The 21,677-nt window shown below is 37.2% G+C and overlaps 1 protein-coding gene across 1 annotated transcript; it reads right to left on the reverse strand.

Annotated features, from left to right (window-relative positions):
• Window positions 1-18,071: 18,071 nt before the first annotated feature.
• Window positions 18,072-20,605, reverse strand: LOC118040922 (mitochondrial import inner membrane translocase subunit TIM23-1). Its single transcript, XM_035047998.1, has 2 exons — window positions 19,905-20,605; window positions 18,072-18,356 (listed from the first exon to the last, which is right to left on the reverse strand). Exon 1 carries the CDS (start codon window positions 20,522-20,524, stop codon window positions 19,961-19,963), a length of 564 nt encoding a protein of 187 aa, XP_034903889.1. The 5' UTR covers window positions 20,525-20,605; the 3' UTR covers window positions 18,072-18,356; window positions 19,905-19,960.
• Window positions 20,606-21,677: the final 1,072 nt, after the last annotated feature.

The following is a 21,677-nucleotide window of genomic DNA, read 5'->3' on the forward strand; positions in this document are numbered from 1 at the left end:
GAGAAACCAAGAGTAAGAGCAAACTCTCTCACATAATTTTTTTTTTCTGAATAATCAATCCATCTCTTATTAATTTTTTAAAACCTAAATACAAGCTAAATAACATTATTTATACTGGGTAAAAATGTTTTAAATAATGCTGGAAAAATAATAAGAGTTCTAAATAAAATATGAAAAAATATCATAAATCAACTAGAAAACTAACACAATTCTCGCATAATAGCTTGTAGACCTTATTGCAAGGCCTTTTCAATGTCCAATTGACATGAAATTCTAACCTAATATAAAACAATATTTCTGAAAACGTCTGGTAAAATTTTAGTCAAATCCAATAGTTAGATTAAAAGTTATTCTTAATTTTCATAAAATTATGCATGAGAAAAAAAATAAGCTCAATCCACATAGAAGTAGGAAAATAAGTTGAATTTGGAAGTCTTGTAGGAAATAAAGCCAAAATATAATGAATTAACCTATTGAATTTCTATTTAACCTTTTTAGCGCTTGACCATGCAATAGGCCCAATTGACACATGTAATGAATCCTATGGTGTTGTTTGGAACATATTATCCTCTATTTCTTCAAAAGGATTCATCAATAAGTTATTGCCTACATCAAACAAAGAGAGATCCGAAATACTGAAAGTAGTAGTGACATCATACTCACATGGTAGATCCACTTTATATGCTTTATCATTAACTCGTTCCTTAACAAGTAAAGTTGTTTCAACAACTTTTCATTTTCGACCCTCTTGATTAAAGCCTCATAGGCTATGGGCTCTAGTAGGTCCTACACCTAAAGCATTTCTTCATTAAATCTCCTCTGATAGGCCTAGATGGACTCCTTCTCACCTTTAACAATTCCAAATAATTTAGTGGAGCTTTTCTTTGTAGGGATGCTAGTATTGAAACTTGTTACCAACTTGGCACATAGATCTTGTAAGCCCAAGATTGACCCCGACTTCAGGTTCCTTACGTTCCCCTTAAAGGTGGTGAGCATTATCTTACACATCATATAATTATCATAAATGCCTAGCTCAAGGCCCCCCCTCATATTCTGGACATGCTCCAGGGGGTCTATAAGTCCATCATATGTGTCAAAGCTCATCTTTGCAGACAAGTACTCCTTGGGTACTTTAGCTTCCAAGACTCTCTTGGACAATGGAGAGCCTTCCACCTGATATTGGTGGGCAGGTCGATGATGCTCAGGACCTCCCAAGCCCCTCTTTTATGTTGTTCCCAGCGTGGATCGGATGAGCTGGATGAGTCCAGCATGGAATGGTGGGAGGGGTTGTAAATCTCGAGAAAAAAAAATATAATAATAAAAAAATAAAAATCAAGGCTGGATTAAATTTAAAGGAAATAAACTAAACTAGAAACAAGTGGGGGCAAAACAAATACACTTAAAGAATATGGGGCTTAAATGCAAATAAGAATAATTATAGAGCATAAGTTCTCCTCTTGTCACCAAAAACAGATCTGGAGATAACGTAAAGAAAGAAAAGAGGGAGTTTTATATTCATTTTTACAAATCAGATAGAAACACTGGTGGGAAAGGGATTAACAAGAAGAGAAGAGGGAAGGGTCGGTTGCCCTTAAAAAGAATAAAAAAAAGAGGGATCGAAACTTTGATGCGTATCGGGTAAAGTATTCTAAACCTGCTTTTATGAGTCATTTCAAGTTGATTATGAATTGATGCCTGGATGTTAAATTATAGATTTTAGTTCTTAGACTTAAATTGAAGAAAAAGTATGAGTTGTTAAATTAAAGAACTTCATGTGTTGTGTGTAAATGGAAAGGCTGACGAATCTGGACAGTTTCGTCTCTTGATTTTCAGAGAGATTTCGGGTAGGAGGATGAAAGAATTAGGATCAGATTCCTTATAGAAATTATAGTTTTGAATGTTGGCTAACTAATGAAATTGGTCTTGCTCGTTTTGGAGTTATAGAACTCCAGCTATAGGTCACCAAAATGAGACAATGACAGTTCAAAAACGAGACAGTAACAGTTCGGATTTTAAGTAGAAATAGTTCAAATATATGTGTAAAGGAATGATGACTACGGTTGCACAAAAAATGACAATATTAATGGGTGAAATAAGAAAAACATAAAATATTAAAAAAAAATGATGACTGAAAGAAAGACTTATTGGTTGTTGATATGTTTATAATAAAACATATCCTTGAGTGAGAAAAACTTATGGGATAAACCTGTGAATTTCAGGAGGGACCACAGGCGTGGGGCAACAACAACAACATCAGTAGGGGAGTACAAATAGAGCTTCTATTTCAGGTAGGTGAATCGCACCTATACTTCCTAGTTAATTTCCATGATTTATTTATATTACCAATGTGAAATGTGAATTTCTGAATGTATGGGTATTCAAGGTGAAAGTTGTGTTAATTGCTAAATGATAAAATTATCACTGACAAAGAAAATATGAGAAGTACGTTTTGAGGCGTAAACTAGCATACATTTAGTGTATGTTAGGATCCCGGGTAAGGGGATCATCATATATGGAGTAGCATACATTTAGTGTATGTTAGGATCCCGAGTAAGGGAATCACCATGTATCGGCTAGCATACATTTAGTGTATGTTAGGATTCCGAGCAAGGGGATCACCATGTATCGGCTATCATACATTTAGTGTATGTTAGGATCCCGGGTAAGGGGATTATCATGTATGGACTAACATATATTTAGTTATGTTAGGATCCCAGGTAAGGAGATTATCATGTATGGACTAACATACATTTAGTGTATGTTAGGATCCTGGATAAGGGGATCACCTTGGAATGACTCATATGGAGTGATGATGATGGTACCGGTGATATTGGTATCGGTAATGTAATAACCAAAAATGATCATGTTCAATCTCATAAAGTCTAGAATGAAGGTTGAAAGTGGCAGAGGGAACAATTAATAATAGTTGGACAAGGAAGGGATTCTAATAATAATAATAATAATAATAATAATAAAAAAAAACTAGAAGGGAGAAGCAAATGAACTATGAATACATGTTACCTTGTTAAAATTGTTAGATGTTCATGTTGTCATATTTATTGTAATATTCACCCTTTCAATAATATGTATTTTGTTTCAGGATCATCACATGCACGACAAGAGTAGATCCTAGCTTATGTTCCCTTCTTGTAATCTAGTCCTAGGGAGTATACCCTTGTATTTTGTAAATATGAAAATGTTTGTATAACTTAATTTGTATAATTAATGTTTAAACTTGACTGAATGAATGTAACCATGTAGTTTATATATTCATGCTTCATGTCTATGTAATTATACTTATTTATTTTTATCTATCCATAATGATATCTTGTTATATAATGCGTATTGTAAATATTGTGGTTGATAAAAGTGAGTATAAGTGTGGAAATTGAAAACCCAGGATGATTGGGTCGGGAATTGAGTTATGAGATGCGAGCTATTAGAAGTGTAAATAAATTCATGTCAATAACCTCGGACCTTTCGGTATATGGGGGAACTCCGTCAAATTCTGGTAGATTTTAATACGAAGACCATGAACATATATATATTATGTGTTTTTTTTTTTCGATTGATATGAGATTGTCCTTTTATCCATAAATAGGGGATGTTATATTTTGGTATTAGAGCCCAGGTTGCTATTCTTGGGACAAGAATAATTAGATGATTTTGAAATGTGTTTCAGGATGGTGAGAACAAGGCAAGGGGCTAGGACTGATCCATCCCCTGTTCGGGGAAGTGATCAGAGTTTTCATAATGAAAGTGATCCAGATTGGGATCCCTTGGCAGACACCTCCTCTCATATACCTACAGTACCAGTGTACTCAGAAGGGGTTGAGTCAGTGAGACTCCAAGATGATTCGTTGTCCCGTCAGGCCGATATATCCATGCCCGAGGTATCAGACATACAAAGGGGAGATAATATACCCCCACCAGTGGCACCAGTAGCTGGATCAAACCCATTTTTAGATCCTGCTTTTATGGAACACATAGTGAGAGCTGTAGCAGCTGGAATGGTAGCGGGAGCCTCCAATACGACTCCTAGATCAGGGGAAGTAGTCACCATAGTGCAATGGGTGAAAGGTATGAGAGAGATGGGTTGTATGACTTACCATGGCGAAGAGGATGCTGAGGTTGCTGGGCATTGGCTGAGGAAAGTGGAAAGCGTTATAAACCAGATGCAGGTGCCAGAGGAACTACGAGTGGATTGTGTGACTCAGCTGTTGGTTGAAAGTGCCCACTCTTGGTGGGAGACCATTAGAGAGAGGAGATCAGGGGAGGTATTAAGATGGAGGGATTTTCATGAAGAGTTTGAGGAGAGGTAATAGTCTTGGGAGCATAGGAGGGAGAAAGAACAAGAGTTTTTGGATTTGAGGCAGGGAGATTTGACGGTTCTGGAGTATGAGAGGAGATTTCAGGATTTAGCAGTTTTTGCCTCCACCTACCTTCCCACAGAGCGCCACAAGGTGGAGAGGTTTCGTGATGGACTGAGGCGAGAATTGAGGATGATATTGATAGCCATGCAATTTCAGTCTGTGCGGGAATTGGTACGGGCTGCTCAGGGTATGGAGAGGGTCATAAAGGATACCCCGAAGTCAGTGGGCGAGCAGAGTCAGGCAATGAGAGCTAAAAGGAGAGATTTTGAGCTTTTGACTAGGAGACCTCCTCTTTTAAAGAAGGGGAAGAGTGGACAATCATCAGGACAGTTCCAGAGAAGAGGTGAGAGTTTCACCCCAGGAGGGAGCTTAGGAGGATCTAGACCGATTAGTGAAAGAGAAGCTTGGGGAAGACAATCTAGACAGGGAGTTAGAACTGCTGGAGGGTCTACAGAGTAGAAGGGACCCGGATATCCATTTTGTTAGAGGTGTGAGAAGCGACACCTCGAAAATTGCTCTGTAATGCCGGGGAGATGTTATATTTGTACAGGTGAGGGGCATCGATGGAGAGAGTGCCCGTATGTAGGCAGGGGCTGTTACTATTGTGGGGACATGAGTCACAGGAAGAAGGATTGTCCTCGTAGAACCATAGAGGGAGTCCATAATCAGAGGACTGAGGTTCAGAGCCAACAGCAATCAGTGACAGTTGATCGTCCTATCAAGTCTACTCAGTTAGGGACAAGTGCCACTCGTGGGAGGCCCAAAAATTAGAAGGGGAGGACTTAGGGTCGGGTATATCACATGACCCATGAGGATGTGGGAGCTGTACCTGATGTGGTGGCAGGTACTTTACAGTTAGATACAATACAAGTTTATGCTTTAATTGATCCTGGAGCTAGTCATTCCTTTATATCTTATAGAATTGTGAATAACTTGTGTATGTTATCTAGTAACTTGGGTATAGGGGTGACGGTTAGTATGCCTCTGGGAGAGAATATACATATTGATGATATTTATAGAGGGGTAAAACTATATATTGGAGGATTAGAGTTGAGGGTAGATCTTATGCCATTAGAGTTATATGATTTTGATGTGATTCTAGGCATGGATTGGCTAAGTAAACATAAGGCACAAGTGGATTGTTTCACCAAGACAGTGAAAATCCAAGGAATAGGTGATAAAATAGTAGTGTTTAAAGGGGAAAGAAAAGTAATTCCAAGTTGTGTAATCTCAGTCTTGGTTGCTAAAAAATTACTGAGAAAAGGTTGTTCTACTTGGTTAACCCATGTAAGAGAATTGGGAAAGGGTAGCATAGATTTAACTAGTATTCCTGTTGTGAGGGAGTTTCGAGATGTATTTCCAGAAGAGCTGCTTGGATTACCTCCAATTAGAGAAATTGAAGTTTCCATAGAAACTATTCCAGGAGTTTCTCCTATAGCCCAGTCTCCTTATAGGATGGCACATATGGAATTGGCAGAACTAAAGGTCCAACTTCAGAAATTGTTAGATAAAAGCTTCATTCGGCCTAGTAACTCGCCATGGGGAGCTCCGGTATTGTTTGTAAAGAAAAAGGATGGCACCCTTCGTTTGTGCATTGATTATCGTCAATTGAATAAAGTGACGGTGAAGAATAGATACCCATCCCACAAATAGATGACTAGTTTGATCAGTTAAAGGGTGCTAGAGTGTTCTTTAAGATAGACCTGAGATCTGGATACCACCAGTTGAGAATCAAGGAACAAGACATACAAAAGACTTCCTTCCGAACCCGTTATAAGCATTATGAGTTTTCAGTGATGCCTTTCGGGTTAACCAATGCTCCAGCCATGTTTATGGTCCTGATGAATCGGGTGTTTTGGCCTTACCTGGACCAATGTGGTTATATTTATTGATGATATTCTGGTATATTCCAACTCTAACTTGGAGCATGAACAACATCTAAGGGTTGTGTTACAGATTTTAAGGGAAAATCAATTATATGCAAAGCTGGATAAGTGTGAGTTCTGGCTCAAGGAGGTAGTATTTTTAGGCCATGTAATATCCGCAGAAGGAATAATTGTGGATCCAAGAAAGGTCGAGGCCGTGTTATAATGGGAAAGGCCTACCAACGTGACAGAAATCCAGAGTTTCTTGGGTCTTGCTGGATATTACCGGAGGTTTATTGAAGGGTTCTCCACCATAGCATCACCCTTAACCAAGCTGACTTGCAAGGAAGTCAGGTTTGTTTGGTCGGAAGAGTGTGAAGCGAGCTTTCGAGAACTGAAGGAGAGGCTCACTTCTGCTCCTGTGCTGGCCCTTCCATCGGGGACAGAAGAGTTTGTGGTATATAGTGATGCCTTAAGAAGGGGTCTGGGATGTGTATTGATGCAGCACGGTCATGTGATTGCTTATGCATCAAGACAGTTAAAGTCGCATGAGGTGAATTACCCGGTTCATGACCTAGAACTTGCAGCGGTGGTGTTTGCTTTAAGAGTATGGAGACATTATTTGTATGGGACACAAGTTCAAATCTTTATAGACCATAAAAGTCTGAAGTATTTGATGTCACAGAAGGAGTTGAACATGCGGCAAAGAAGATGGGTAGAGTTAATAAAAGATTACGATTGTGTTATTGACTACCATCCTGGTAAGGCTAATGTAGTAGCCGATGCCTTAAGTAGGAAGGGAAAAACAGTGATGAATGATATGGAACTTAAGGAACAGGAAAGTATAGTGGGGTTAAAGAAGATGGGCTTGCGGCTAAGTGTTGGTCTTGAGGGATCACTGTTAGCTCAATTAAAGATCTGATCTGTGTTTCGAGACAAGGTCTTAGTGGCTCAACAGGCAGATGGAAAATTAAAAGAGATTAAAGAGAGGGTAAACAAGGGTATTCAGACATCATTTCAAATGCTATCCGATGGGCTAATAGCTATGGGTAGACGAATCTATTTGCCCGAGGATAAGATTTTGAAGGACGAAATATTAAGAGAAGCTCATGAATCTCGATTTGCTACTCATCCGGGGAGCACAAAGATGTATAGGGATTTAAAGGAATACTACTGGTGGCTAAGTATGAAGAGGGAAATAACAGAATTTGTGTCGAACTGTGGGATCTATCAATAAGTAAAGATAGAACACCAAAAACCTGCAGGGGAATTACAATCATTATCAATTTCAAAATGGAAATGGGAGGATATTTCTATGGACTTTATGGCGGGATTACCTAAGGAAAAGAAGGGGAATGATGCCATATGGGTGGTCGTGGATCGACTAACAAAATCTGCTTTGTTTTTGCCTATGAAGATGACTGATTCGGTGGATAAACTGGCAAAATTATATATAAATGAAGTAATCAGACTTCACGACGTGCCAGTTTCAATTACATCGGATCGGGATCCAAGGTTCACATCGATATTATGGCCTAGCTTACAACGGGCAATGAGGACAAAGTTGAATCTAAGCACGACATTTCATCCTCAGACAGATGGTCAATCCGAAAGGACCATTCAAACTCTCGAGGATCTCCTGAGATCCTGTGTGTTGGAGTTTGGAGGGAATTGGGAGGATCTCCTGCCATTGATAGAGTTTAGTTATAATAATAGTCATCAAACCACCATTGGTATGGCTCTTTATGAAGCATTGTATGGGAGGAAATGTCATACCCCAATTTGTTGGGAGGAAGTAGGAGAAAGGAAGCTTTTAGGACCTGAAATGGTGCAACTAACAACCGACAAGGTGAGGGTGATCAAAAAAAGGATGAAGGAAGCCTAGGATAGACAAAAAAGTTACGCAGATAGTTGAAGAAGGCCCTTAGAATTCCAAGTGGGGGATAAAGTATTTCTAAAGGTGGCTCCTTGGAAAGGCATCATTTGATTTGGAGTAAAAGGGAAATTAGCTCCGAGATATATTGGCCCTTTTGAGATTAAGGAAAGAATCAGTCCAGTTGCATATCGATTAGAATTGCTTGTATATTTGGATAAGATTCATAACGTGTTCCATGTGTCATTGCTGCGAAAGGCCAAAATAGACCCCTCACAGGTATTGCCACAAGTTCCTATAAAGATTAAGGGGGATCTAACCATGAAAACTAAGTCAATCAAGATTTTAGATCGAGATGAGAAGCTGTTGAGGAATAAGAGAGTTCCCTTAGTGAGAGTATTATGAAGAAGCTCTCGAATAGAAGAACAAACATAGGAAAGAGAATCCGAGATGAAGGAGAAGTTTCCGCACTTATTCTCCGACATAGGTACGTAACTTGAATTTCGAGGATGAAATTTTATTAGGAGGGGAGAATGTAAATCCCGAGAAAAAAAAAATATAATAATAAAAAAATAAAAATCAAGGCTCGATTAAATTTAAAGGAAATAAACTAAATTAGAAAGAAGTGGGGGCAAAACAAATACACTTAAAGAAGATGGGGCCTAAATGCAAATAAGAATAATTATAGAGCATAAGTACTCCTCTTGTCACCAAAAACAGATCTGGAGATAACGTAAAGAAAGAAAAGAGGGAGTTTTATATTCATTTTTACAAATCAGATAGAAACACTGGTGGGAAAGGGATTAACAAGAAGAGAAGAGGGAAGGGCCGGTTGCCCTTAAAAAGAATAAAAAAAAGAGGGATCAAAACTTTGATGCGTATCAGGTAAAGTATTCTAAACCTGCTTTTATGAGTCATTTCAAGTTGATTATGAATTGATGCCTGGATGTTAAATTATAGATTTTAGTTCTTAGACTTAAATTGAAGAAAAAGTATGAGTTGTTAAATTAAAGAACTTCATGTGTTGTGTGTAAATGGAAAGGCTGACGAATCTGGACAGTTTCGTCTCTTGATTTTCAGAGAGATTTCGGGTAGGAGGATGAAAGAATTAGGATCAGATTCCTTATAGAAATTATAGTTTTGAATGTTGGCTAACTAATGAAATTGGTCTTGCTCGATTTGGAGTTATAGAACTCCAGCTATAGGTCACCAAAATGAGACAATGACAGTTCAAAAACGAGACAGTAACAGTTCGGATTTTAAGTAGAAATAGTTCAAATATATGTGTAAAGGAATGATGACTACAGTTGCACAAATAATGACAATATTAATAGGTGAAATAAGAAAAACATAAAATATTAAAAAAAATGATGACTGAAAGAAAGACTTATTGGTTGTTGATATGTTTATAATAAAACATATCCTTGAGTGAGAAAAACTTATGGGATAAACCTGTGAATTTCAGGAGGGACCACAGGCGTGGGGCAACAACAACAACATCAGTAGGGGAGTACAAATAGAGCTTCTATTTCAGGTAGGTGAATCGCACCTATACTTCCTAGTTAATTTCCATGATTTATTTATATTACCAATGTGAAATGTGAATTTCTGAATGTATGGGTATTCAAGGTGAAAAGTTGTGTTAATTGCTAAATGATGAAATTATCACTGACAAAGAAAATATAAGAAGTATGTTTTGAGGCGTAAATTAGCATACATTTAGTGTATGTTAGGATCCCGGATAAGGGGATCATCATATATGGAGTAGCATACATTTAATGTATGTTAGGATCCCGAGTAACGCGATCACCATGTATCGGCTAGCATACATTTAGTGTATGTTAGGATCCCGGGTAAGGGGATTGCCATAATTGGACTAGCATATATTTAGTGTATGTTAGGATCCTAGGTAAGGGGATTATCATGTATGGACTAACATACATTTAGTTATGTTAGGATCCCAGGTAAGGAGATTATCATGTATGGACTAACATACATTTAGTGTATGTTAGGATCCCGGATAAGGGGATCACCTTGGAATGACTGATATGGAGTGATGATAATGGTACCAGTGATATTGGTATCGGTAATGTAATAAGCAAAAATGATCATGTTCAATCTCATAAAGTCTAGAATGAAGGTTGAAAGTGGCAGAGGGAACAATTAATAATAGTTGGACAAGGAAGGATTCTAATAATAATAATAATAATAATAATAATAATAAAAAACTAGAAGGGAGAAGCAAATGAACTATGAATACATGTTATCTTGTTAAAATTGTTAGATGTTCATGTTGTCATATTTATTGTAATATTCACCCTTTCAATAATATGTATTTTGTTTCAGGATCATCACATGCACGACAAGAGTAGATCCTAGCTTATGTTCCCTTCTTGTAATCTAGTCCTAGGGAGTATACCCTTGTATTTTGTAAATATGAAAATGTTTGTATAACTTAATTTGTATAATTAATGTTTAAACTTGACTGAATGAATGTAACCATGTAGTTTATATATTCATGCTTCATGTCTATGTAATTATACTTATTTATTTTTATCTATCCATAATGATATCTTGTTATATAATGCGTATCGTAAATATTGTGGTTGATAAAAGTGAGTATAAGTGTGGAAATTGAAAACCCAGGATGATTGGGTCGGGAATTGAGTTATGAGATGCGAGCTATTAGAAGTGTAAATAAATTCATGTCAATAACCTTGGACCTTCCGGTATATGGGGGAACTCCGTCAAATTCTGGTAGATTTTAATACGAAGACCATGAATATATATATATATATATATATATATATATATTATGTGTTTTTTTTTCGATTGATATGAGATTGTTGTTTTATCTATAAATGGGGGATGTTACAGGGGTGATCTTTTTCTCTCCCATAGTGACTAGTTTGAATTATGCAAGAATGCTCACTTCTTATTAGTGTTGTGGGACGATGTGAATGTTCCCAAGTCGAACTTTAAGAATGACGCTTGAGTGGTTCCCTTTCTGTCCATATCCCTCAACATAGCTGAGGCGTCTCCGTGCTATAGGGGTCCCTTGTGGCTGAGGTGGTAAATCGCATACTGGGACATCGTGAAGAGGTTGAGGATGAACCATGAGCTTTCCCCACAACCTAATGACCTCCTCTGAGAGCAGACGTATCTACTCAGCCATCTTCTCAAAATAGGGTTGAATGGATGTACCAGCAGCAATGTGTGTGTTCATGATATGCTCTGATGTGTATGGATCAGCCATGTTGGTGCACTAGGTAGAACCGCACGTCGAAGCTTACCTTCTTGTTGGAGAAGTAATTAGCTTTTTTGTCCAGTAGCAATGTGTGTGTCCGTGATATGCCTTGGTGTGTATGGATCAGCCATGGTGGTGCACTAGGTAGAACCGCACTTCGAAGCTTACCTTCTTGCTGGAGAAGTAATTAGCTTTTTTGTCCAACAGCAATGTGTGGGTCTGTGATATGCCCTGATATGTATAGATCAGCCATGATGGTGCACTAGGTAGAACCACATGTCGAAGCTTACCTAATTGCTAGAGAAGTAATGAGCTTTTTTGTCCATCAGCAATGTGTGCGTCCGTGTTATGCCCTGGTGTGTATGGATCAGCCATGGTGGTGCACTAGGTAGAACCGCACGCCGAAGCTTACCTTCTTGCTGGAGAAGTAATTAGCTTTTTATCTAATTCCCATGAACGGCGCCAACTAATAAGGCTATAAAAATCACAAGGAATGTTCTAGGATGAATTGTTCCTAGAAATCTCCCTACATCATTTATGATGAATTCAATGTGCTCTACTTCAAGACCACGTAGGCTTTTCCTTGGGCAAAATTTTCTCTAGGGGCATATCAACTCTTCTAGAATAAATGCCTGCACAAAGTCCCTTGGGGGGTGTTGATATGGGACCCTCCGAAGATCAAGTCAGTACCAGGAATATTTGTGTGAAAACGACATTAATGGAGATAGTAAAGAGCTTTTATAAATGTATAAAAAGGGTTAGAGAAGAAGATCTAAGGGTGAGGTGAAGATACCTCTCTTTCCTCCCTTTTTTTCCATTCTTTTATATCACTTGATTTTCACTACTTTATGCAACGTGAGAGGGTAGAAAAATAATCTTGTATGAGTAAGATAATATTATCTTACTCATCGTACCATCACATCTAATTAATATAAGTATGGACATCATGTTTGTATTTAATGGGATTATAATGGGCATCATGATTATTAATTCAGGCTTAGCGTATGAGAGGGTTAGTGTAGAGTGACCCTTCAATTTCACACCCGATTTGTGCAATTCATGCCCAAAGCCTAGTAGAAAACAAGGCGCGAACGTATCCAGGTCCAATGTGGGGTTAGATGTGGTCACATCCCGGCCCAACCTGGGTTTGGGCATGGACACGTCCAGGTCCAATATAGAGGTGGACACAGTCGTGTCCTGGCCCAACGCGAGGCTAGAAATGGATGCGTCTAGGTCCAACATAGAGGTGGACGCAGTCGTGTCCGGGGCCAACGTGAGGCTAGACGTAGACGTGTCCAGATCCAACATAGAGGTGGATCCATTCGCATCAGGGCTCAACGTGAGGCTAGGCGTGGATGTGTTCAGGTCCAACGTAGAGTTGGACGCGGTCACATCCGGGCCTAACGTGGGGTTGGGCGTGGATGTACCCTTACCTAACTTGGAGTTGGGCGCGGGCATGCCATGGCCCAACCTTGGGTTGGGCACCAAAAAAGACAACACTATTTTAGGTTGTGACTGTGTGCGATGGCCTTTTGAATTGGGCTGTGATTAGTATTTAAAAGTGTATTTTTATCAGGGTTTTATATCATCATTTTGCACTTGAAGTATTAATAACTTCTTAGCTTAAGCATGTTTTATAATAACATATCTAACAATATAAGATACCTTTAATTTATGGTAAATGTTCATCTTAAATGCAAGCCTATCACATAAATCAAGGGATTGATTGATGAGTTTAATTACTGAAATTGAGAAAACTAAACTTAGAAAAGAGATGCTGGTTCAATTCAAACTAAAACACCATTCGATTATTGGATCATAATTGGAGCTGTAGAACTTAGATTTAAGTCTGCTCTATATGAATGGAAAGCTAAGACATAGGCCTAAAACTTTCATGCGGAGTCCAAGATTCAAAAAGGCCTTTTCAAGTTCAAATTGTAGCAATAACGGAGAAGTCTAAATCTGTTTTGCAGCCCAAACATTGTTCAGTGTTCATCCCATATCTTGAGTTCTAGAAGTCCAAATGCACCGATTCTTTTTTTTTGTTAGAAAGCTGAGACAATTTCCTAGAACTTTCATGACAAAAATCTGTTCGAATTATGTTATTAGCAATGACGTTTTATTCAAACTAGAAGATGATGATTGTCACCAAGTCAAGATGTGGCCACCCACTCAACAATTAGTCATCAAATCAATAGTTCCAAATTTTAGCCTATAAAAGGAGGCATTTGTCATGCATTTAGGCATCTTGGTTGTTTAGATCAAGATCTTGCTCTTGCTCTCTTTATTTGTATTTTGTAATGTTCAAGTTTTATTCCATGTTATATGTTCCTTAATCTTTTGTTTATGCTTTTCAATTCATTTACTATACTTATATAATTATTTTCTTATCTTGTTTATCTATGTTTCTCTTCTTCATTATGTTTAGTTAAGTTCATTATGTCAAGGTGAAAAGGTTTCACTAATGGTGTTAGGATAAGTATAATATAAACTCAATATGGATTTCAATGCTTGTTCATGGAGGCATTAATCTTACATCTCAAAGTCCTCTTTAACTTATTATTATTATTATTATTATATAGTTAACCTCTATGTGGTTCGACCCCGATCTTGCTAAGTTATTTATTATTTTGACACTCCTGCACTTGGGATAAGACATCAATCTTTTAGTCATGTTAGAGACCACATGAATCCTACAAGAACAACTGCACCCTCATGTATAGTTTTCCCTCCTGATGCATCTCATTTCAATTTTAAGCTAGGCATGATTCAACTTTTACCTTCTTTTCATGGCTTAGATCTAGAAAATCCATATTTGCATTTGAGAGAATTTGATGAAGTCTGTAACACCTATAATGATTTAAATTGTAGCATGAATACCATGAGATTAAAGCTTTTTTCTTTTTTCATTAAAAGATAAAGCTAAAACATGGCTACAAAATCTTAGGTCAGGATCCATTCGTGCTTGTGATGAAATGCAACAATAATTTTTGAAGAAGTTTTTTCCATCTCACAAAAAAAACTCTTTCAAAAGAAAAATCACCACTTTCACTCAAAAACCAAGTGAAATATTTTATCAATGTTGGGATAAGTATCGAGATTTACTTAATACTTACGCTCATCATAGTTTTGAAACATAGAGATTGGTTTCATATTTTTATGAAGGGTTAACAGCTACAGATAGACAAATGGTGGAATTGATATGCAATAGAATTTTTGAAAATAAAAACCTTGATGAAGCAATGGAGCACCTAGACTTGTGACACAACTAAAAGGACTAAAAAGATTGATGTCTTCTCCCAAGTGTAGGAATGTCGAAGTAATTTCCTATTACCTGATTCTCTTCTTTTCCATTATCAGCTCACAGGTACACTGGAAGAGAGGATTTTCATCTGATTCAGGATTTTCATCTAGTCAAATATATGCAAAATCACATGTGCCTTGCATTGGGTTATCCTCTGTTGAAATTCTTCTTTTACTGAATTGCCAAGAGCAGGGGACATGCTATGTATGTGGTTCATCTGTCATTGGTTTTAGATAATAATGGTTATTGAATATTTGTGGAGGAAGTTTGTTAGGAGTGGAAAATAGAATTCAGATGCGGAGAAACAGTGTAAAAATTTTGTGTGGCTCAATGTGGAAGTTGTTATGTCTGTTTATTTAATTTGATTTTAAACAACATGAATTTATTGAAGAAACAAAATGCTCTCATTTCAATAATAATGGTTATTGAATATTTGTGGAGGAAGTTTTTTAGGAGTGGAAAACAAAACTCAGATGTGGAGAAACAGTGTAAAAATTTTGTGTGGCTCAATGTGGAAATTGTTATGTCTGTTTATTTAATTTGATTTTAAACAACATGAATTTATTGAAGAAACAAAATGCTCTCATTTCCTAGACTTGAACTGGAGACTATAAAGGAACATGAATAAATTTACTTTTACTTCTTTGTGCGTGAAAGTTAAATGCCTCAAAATCTGGTATTCTGAAATATGGGTTAAGATGGAAATTGCTTTTCTGGTTATTAAATAGTCATCATGTGTTTCTAGCTTAACTGACTTTAAGGTTATTTTTTAAATTTGTTCAGGTCTTCCTCCCTACCAAGAGATTGGAATGCCTTCGCTCTCACCCACAATGACAGAGGCATGCAGCTTTCTTCATCTTATAGGAAAACAATGCAGGCTTGGTCTGCTAAGTGATTCTTTCTGAAATTTCAGGGTAATATAGCAAGGCGGTTGAAGAAGGAGGGTGACAAAGTTTCACCTGGTGAAGTTCTCTGTGAAGTTGAAACTGTAGGGTCCCGCACTGTTTGTTTTCAATTCTAGCTGTGTTGCTTGTCATGGAATATTGATGCTTCCCCTTTTAGTGTGGTTTTCCTTTTAAAAAGATCAATTCATCTTTGACAGTGAACTCTGCTACTAAAACTGATGGATGGCTTTGGTCCTTGTATTGGCTGGCCTGTTGACAGGACACAATTTATTAAAACTACAAGGCACCAACACTTCACATTGGAGATTATCCTGAAATTCTTCGAAGTGAAAAACAGCATCAATGTTTTTCCCCTTCTGAACTATCACCTTGGCACATGCTGTTATCATTGTGGACTTTAAAATCTTAATTGGTTGTGCTTGTTTTGAAATTTTTGTTAGAGAATAATTCCATGTCACTGTAACTACAGGCTGCTGCTTTGGCTCTGCGGAAAGTTCCCCAGTGCAATAGTTCATGGACTGATAACTGTATCCGCCAGTAAGAACAGGCTAATATACTCTTTAAGATTGATGATTAATCTGTGATACCTCATTTAATATGACATTTCTTTTTTCTTCTAATTCAGGTATAATAATGTTAATATCAATGGAGCAGTACAGACAGATAATGGACTATATGTTCCAGTTATTAAGGTGCGTAATTGTCCAAAGTCGTTTATGTTTTGCAAAAAGTTTCATGATTTTGTTCTAGGTATCGGGCATGTGACCAGAACTGAAGCTGTAAAATCTGCAGGATGCAGACAAGAAAGGCCTGTCCAAGATTTCTGACGACGTGAAGAATTTGGCCCAGAAAGCTAAAGAGAATAGCTTGAAACCAGAAGATTATGAGGTCAGGATTTTGGTTCAGTTTGCTAGTGGATGGTTATCGCACATGAACTGCTTATGCATGTGTGTTTTTCCTTTTTCAGGGAGGCACATTTACTGTTTCTAACCTGGGAGGGCCCTTTGGCATCAGACAATTTTGTGCGATCATTAATCCTCCTCAATCAGGCATTCTAGCGGTTGGCTCTGGTAAGAAAGGCACTTAATTACTACTTCCAGATCAAATTATAGGCATTTAATTACAACTTCCAGACCAAATTCACTGACTTTTTCCTTGAGCAGCTGAGAAGAGGGTCATCCCTGGTTCCGGTCACGATGATTTCAAATTCGCTTCCTTCATGTCAGTGACACTAAGCTGTGATCATCGTGTTATAGATGGTATGCACTTTTGTTGACTTCCTTAGTCATACAAACATCTTTAGCATTTTTCAACATCATCTTTGAGAATTATGATGAGATATAACCCTGTTGATTCCACTGGTCCTGTTCAGGTGCAATCGGTGCTGAATGGCTAAAAGCTTTCAAAGGCTACATTGAGAATCCCGAGTCAATGTTGCTGTAGATCACTCGGTGGCTGCTCTCATCGTTTCTTTCAGTAGTCATCTCTTTTTTGGCTGTGATTAACACCAGAGGTACTTGATGCAATCCCAATTGTCATTGCTGAGTTCTATTTGTTTGGCGTTTATGTATCACCAGGAAACTCTTTATAGCAACAAAATTTGGTGGAACAACCGAATAAGTGGGGCATTGAGGCTTGAACTCCAAACTCAATTCTTGCCCTCGCAGAGGGTAATAACCCCCTTTTTGCGGGCAATGCAAGACCCCCCCCCCCTAAAATTTAACATTTAAATAGATGAATGATTCAATGATCTAGTTGGTGCTACTCATGTTCCTCGTTGAACGAAGCTCGATCCTGTGGATGGACATGTAGTAAAACGAGCATGACTAGTTTTCTGTGTTCCTTTTCTTCTAACCCGGGAGCTGATGGCAGTATGCTGTTGCCCTGCATTTCCTTTCAGGTTCCGACTCCTTGTAATTCTGATAACGCATGGCTTTGCACGGCATTCTTTTAACCCATTCAAGGTGAAATGTCTCCCGGAATCCAGTTTGACAACTCTTCCTTATCATGGATTTGGACGAGCTCATTTCAGCACCAAGTGAAATTTCCTTGTTTCCAGTTCAGAAATCGTAATTTGCTTCTCCCCAAGTCTGGAAGCGAGATTTGCCCATCAGGACACTAAAGTCACCAACTTGTAATTCCCATGGAAATGAATGCTTTCATGTTTACTCCAATGATTTTAGCTGGGATATTATCCATCTCAACCTTGTGCACAAACAAATCTGTTTCGCTTAGGAACTTACCAAGCATCCATGTTATACAAACTAGTACATGTAAAGCTCTCATTCCATAAGAAGCCTTCATTTCCACGGGTAACCAAGCTCCCCGGATTCACAAGGCCCGTGTTTCAATTTAAGTTAAAAGTGGCCTCTCCCCAGTTTCCTGTCTTTCACAAGACAGAAAATACTTATAAATTTTTTTTAATTTCTTTTAATTTTTTTCTGTTTAAAATTAAAATTTTTTAGTGTTTTTAGATTATTTTAATTTCTAGTATTAGAAATAAATTTTTAAAAATAAAAAAAATTTTATTTTCATATATTTTAAAGTAAAAAACATTTTAAAAATCAGCACAAGCTATAAATATAAATAAGAAGCAGCTACTCGTTACTCCCACATGTGCAGCACTGTATTGTGTGAAAGAGATGGCGACTCATTCCACACACTACCTGTTCACATTTCTTACAAAATTCCTGATTGTTTTATGTTTTCATTTCTTATCATGACGCATTCCTAGAGAACATCACGGCGGGTTGCCCATTGTTAGCCTAACATGCATCAGCAATGGGATCCTGATTCCATTCACAAATGATGAAAAGCATGTCAGTTATGGAGCACAATCCATGCATACAGCAATTGATCCAGATACAGGTTGCAATGAATGCTACAGCAGACTGCTAAAAAGAAACAAAGTCTCCAGGGAAGATTGATGCAGAGATCCATTTGGCTCCGCCCCAACACAAAATAAATAAATCCATGGGAATATTGCCACCTCTATAGTCTGCAGGGAAAATTGATGCAGAAAATAACGAAAGAAACAACAAACCTCTACCAGAAATTATCAACATCATGATCAATTTTGGTGGAGCCATATGGTTTTAATACAACCTTTCCTGACATACAGTATTTCAAAATCCAAACCATCACCACAAAGCCAGGCAATAAGAGCATTCTTATCCAAACTACATCTCTGTTCATGTCGAAGTCATTTTGTCACAAAGCATTCAATGATTTAGCCGATATTAACAGGATTTTGCCTATATTACCAGACCACATTCTTTTTAGGGTGAATAAACAGGGAGATATTACACGGGAAAGAACAGCTTTGGTGCTCACAGTTTAAGGATGCTTCCTCTTTAGTCGCTGTAGTAACATTGAAATCCTTATTTCCATCAATAGTAGATTAGCGATGGAAGAAAAGTACTACATTATCTATCAGGTCACTGATAAATGAACAAATGTTGAAGGCATGATTCAATCTTCCCGGGTTTCCCACACAATAAGCAGACATTGAATACATCTAGCTTCAGGTTGATAGCTTAAATAACAACAACTAGAACAGAATGAGATTGATAAGACATTTAACCAGAATCCACATCCAAAAACCCAAGCAATTCTTAGTGGAGAAGCTGACACAAATTCAAACACCAACAATCAAACGAAGGAGCAAATCTGTCAATATTCCTCAAATCCATGGACAAACTAATCACATTTCTTTCCAGAACCCAATCATACAATCATCAGAGTCAACAATGCTAGCACACTTACGAACTTGAATCCAGATTCTAGCTTAGTTTAGTGAGAAAGGATGAAGAGGATTCTTTAATGGCAAATTGGAGATAGCTGGAGGAGCAACAATTTCGAAAATTAGAACACCAAAAGAATAGGTAGGGCTCAGCCATCATGTCATCATTCGACGCTATTTCTAATGCTTTCAGATGAAACTAATTACCCCTATAAATATAAAAAGTAAGTGCAAATACCATATTGATAGAGGAAACAAGAAAATCATCCTCCTCGTGATCTAAATCTCATCCGGCAGAAAAGCCACCATTCTATTCAATCCACAAGAGACAACGTGACTAAGGAATTGCGAAGTATCTAAAACAGAAACATCCAATCATTCCATAGATACAAGAAAGATAGCATGATATTCATCTTCGAACCAGTTGCATCAGTTTCATTCTTCAGCATGCTTATGCTAACAAATTACTTTGAATTATTTGATTCCAACAAGTCTTTTTTTTTTTTTTATCATTGTAATCACTAACAACAGATTCATTATAAAAAATGAAACAAATACAACTCCAATAATAATAGTAAAAAAACTAAAAACTCACTTTTTATCATTTTTTTCAATTTGGTCTCTCTCTCTCTCTCTCACTCACTCTTTCCTTCAAATCATTGCATACCTCTTCAACGCCTGCTTCCCAGCCACCACCGCACCAGCCGCCAACCCACCAAGCGCACCTGCCACCGCCGCCGACCTAAACCCCCTGGCCGCTCTACAAACCGCCCCAGTTCCGAGCCCAGCAGCCACGCTACTCCACACATCGTCCCTATCGGTGATCGCTACGATGCCACTCTCCATCCCGGCGTAAATCAAACCCACAACTCCGACCCGGTTACCCCAGACCCGACCTGAATGACCGGAGGAGTTGAGGATCCTGTTGACCTTAAGCTTGAGGGTATCGGTGGGCTCGAAGGATCGGAATGCAGAGAAGAACCCGGCGCCGCCGCCAGCAATGGAAGCGGAGAGGTAGGCGGAGCCGGTGTAGAAGGTAAGGTTTTCGCCCCAAGAGCGGCGTTGGTGGAGGGATTCCTCGGTAAAGAGATATTCGGGCGAGGTGGGGAGATGGTAGAGTGTTTGGGAGGGTAAGTGGAGATCCTGATAGGGGTTGTAGAGACGGGTACCCGGTTTGGGTTGATTCGGGTCCGAGTTATTATCGGAGTAAGACATGAGTATAATTTGTATCAAAAGATCGAAGCTTTGACAATGCAGAGAGAGAGAGAGAGAGAGAGAGAGAGAGAGTTCTGGGGAAACTTTGTTTGTGCTCCTTGTGTGTGCGTGACCTTTTAAAGAAATGTGAAATTTATTTTACGAATATTACAAAGTAGTCCTCTTCATAATGTGTTTTACAATTTAGCTCCTCTAAGCCCAATAAAATCTCACAATTCTTCCCCCAACCTTCCATACTTCAAATGGGAAGAGAGGCCGACCAAAGTCTTTTTATTTACACACATATACATATATAAATAAATCTTACTATATTTATATTAAAATCAAAACTTAAGATATTTCTAGCTAATATCATGTAAATATATTTACTTTCATATTGTTTATATAACAAATAAATCATCCGAACAATTAAAAACAATAATTATTCATTATTAAGTTTTCAAATAATTTGTATGAGATTATAATTATATGTTTATATAAAATTTCATCTTCATAATAATATTATAAATAGGTTATCTAATAGCTAGAAACAAATGAGTCACATATACACAATTTATTTCTAAAACTTATTCATATTTGTATGTTATTTATCATTTTTTTCTACTTATCACACATTATATATATATATATATATTTATTGTTTTATGTATCTATTATTTTATTTACATTCTTTTCTAGTTTATATTTTTGATATTATTCTAAACTTGTTAGGGTTAAGTTTAAAATTTTATATTTTGTTTGATAAATAAGATTGTTCTCTATTTTCACTTGAAATTAAGCTTTTAATTTTAGCTTTTTATTATTAAAAAATTAATAAAGAATTTATAGCATATTAACCAAGAAATCAACAATCTATCAAAAGATTTTTTATCTGATAGTATGATAATTATCTACCAATATAAGTGTTAATTTAAACAAATTACAACAATTTTTTTTCTAATGTCATTATCTATTTTTTTTATTAATGATTCTCAAAGAAATTCAAAATAGTAAAACATTCAAAAATATATATTTTTAATATATTTACATCATTTTATTTAATTTTGTTTTTAAAATAATTTAAAAATTTATTTTTAACATGCTAATTTTAAAATCATGGTTTATTCTTCTTGTCTTGTTTTTTTTTAATATCAAAATAAAAGAATAAATTTTA

Source organism: Populus alba, chromosome 1, assembly GCF_005239225.2.
Source record: "Populus alba chromosome 1, ASM523922v2, whole genome shotgun sequence".
NCBI lineage: Eukaryota > Viridiplantae > Streptophyta > Magnoliopsida > Malpighiales > Salicaceae > Populus > Populus alba.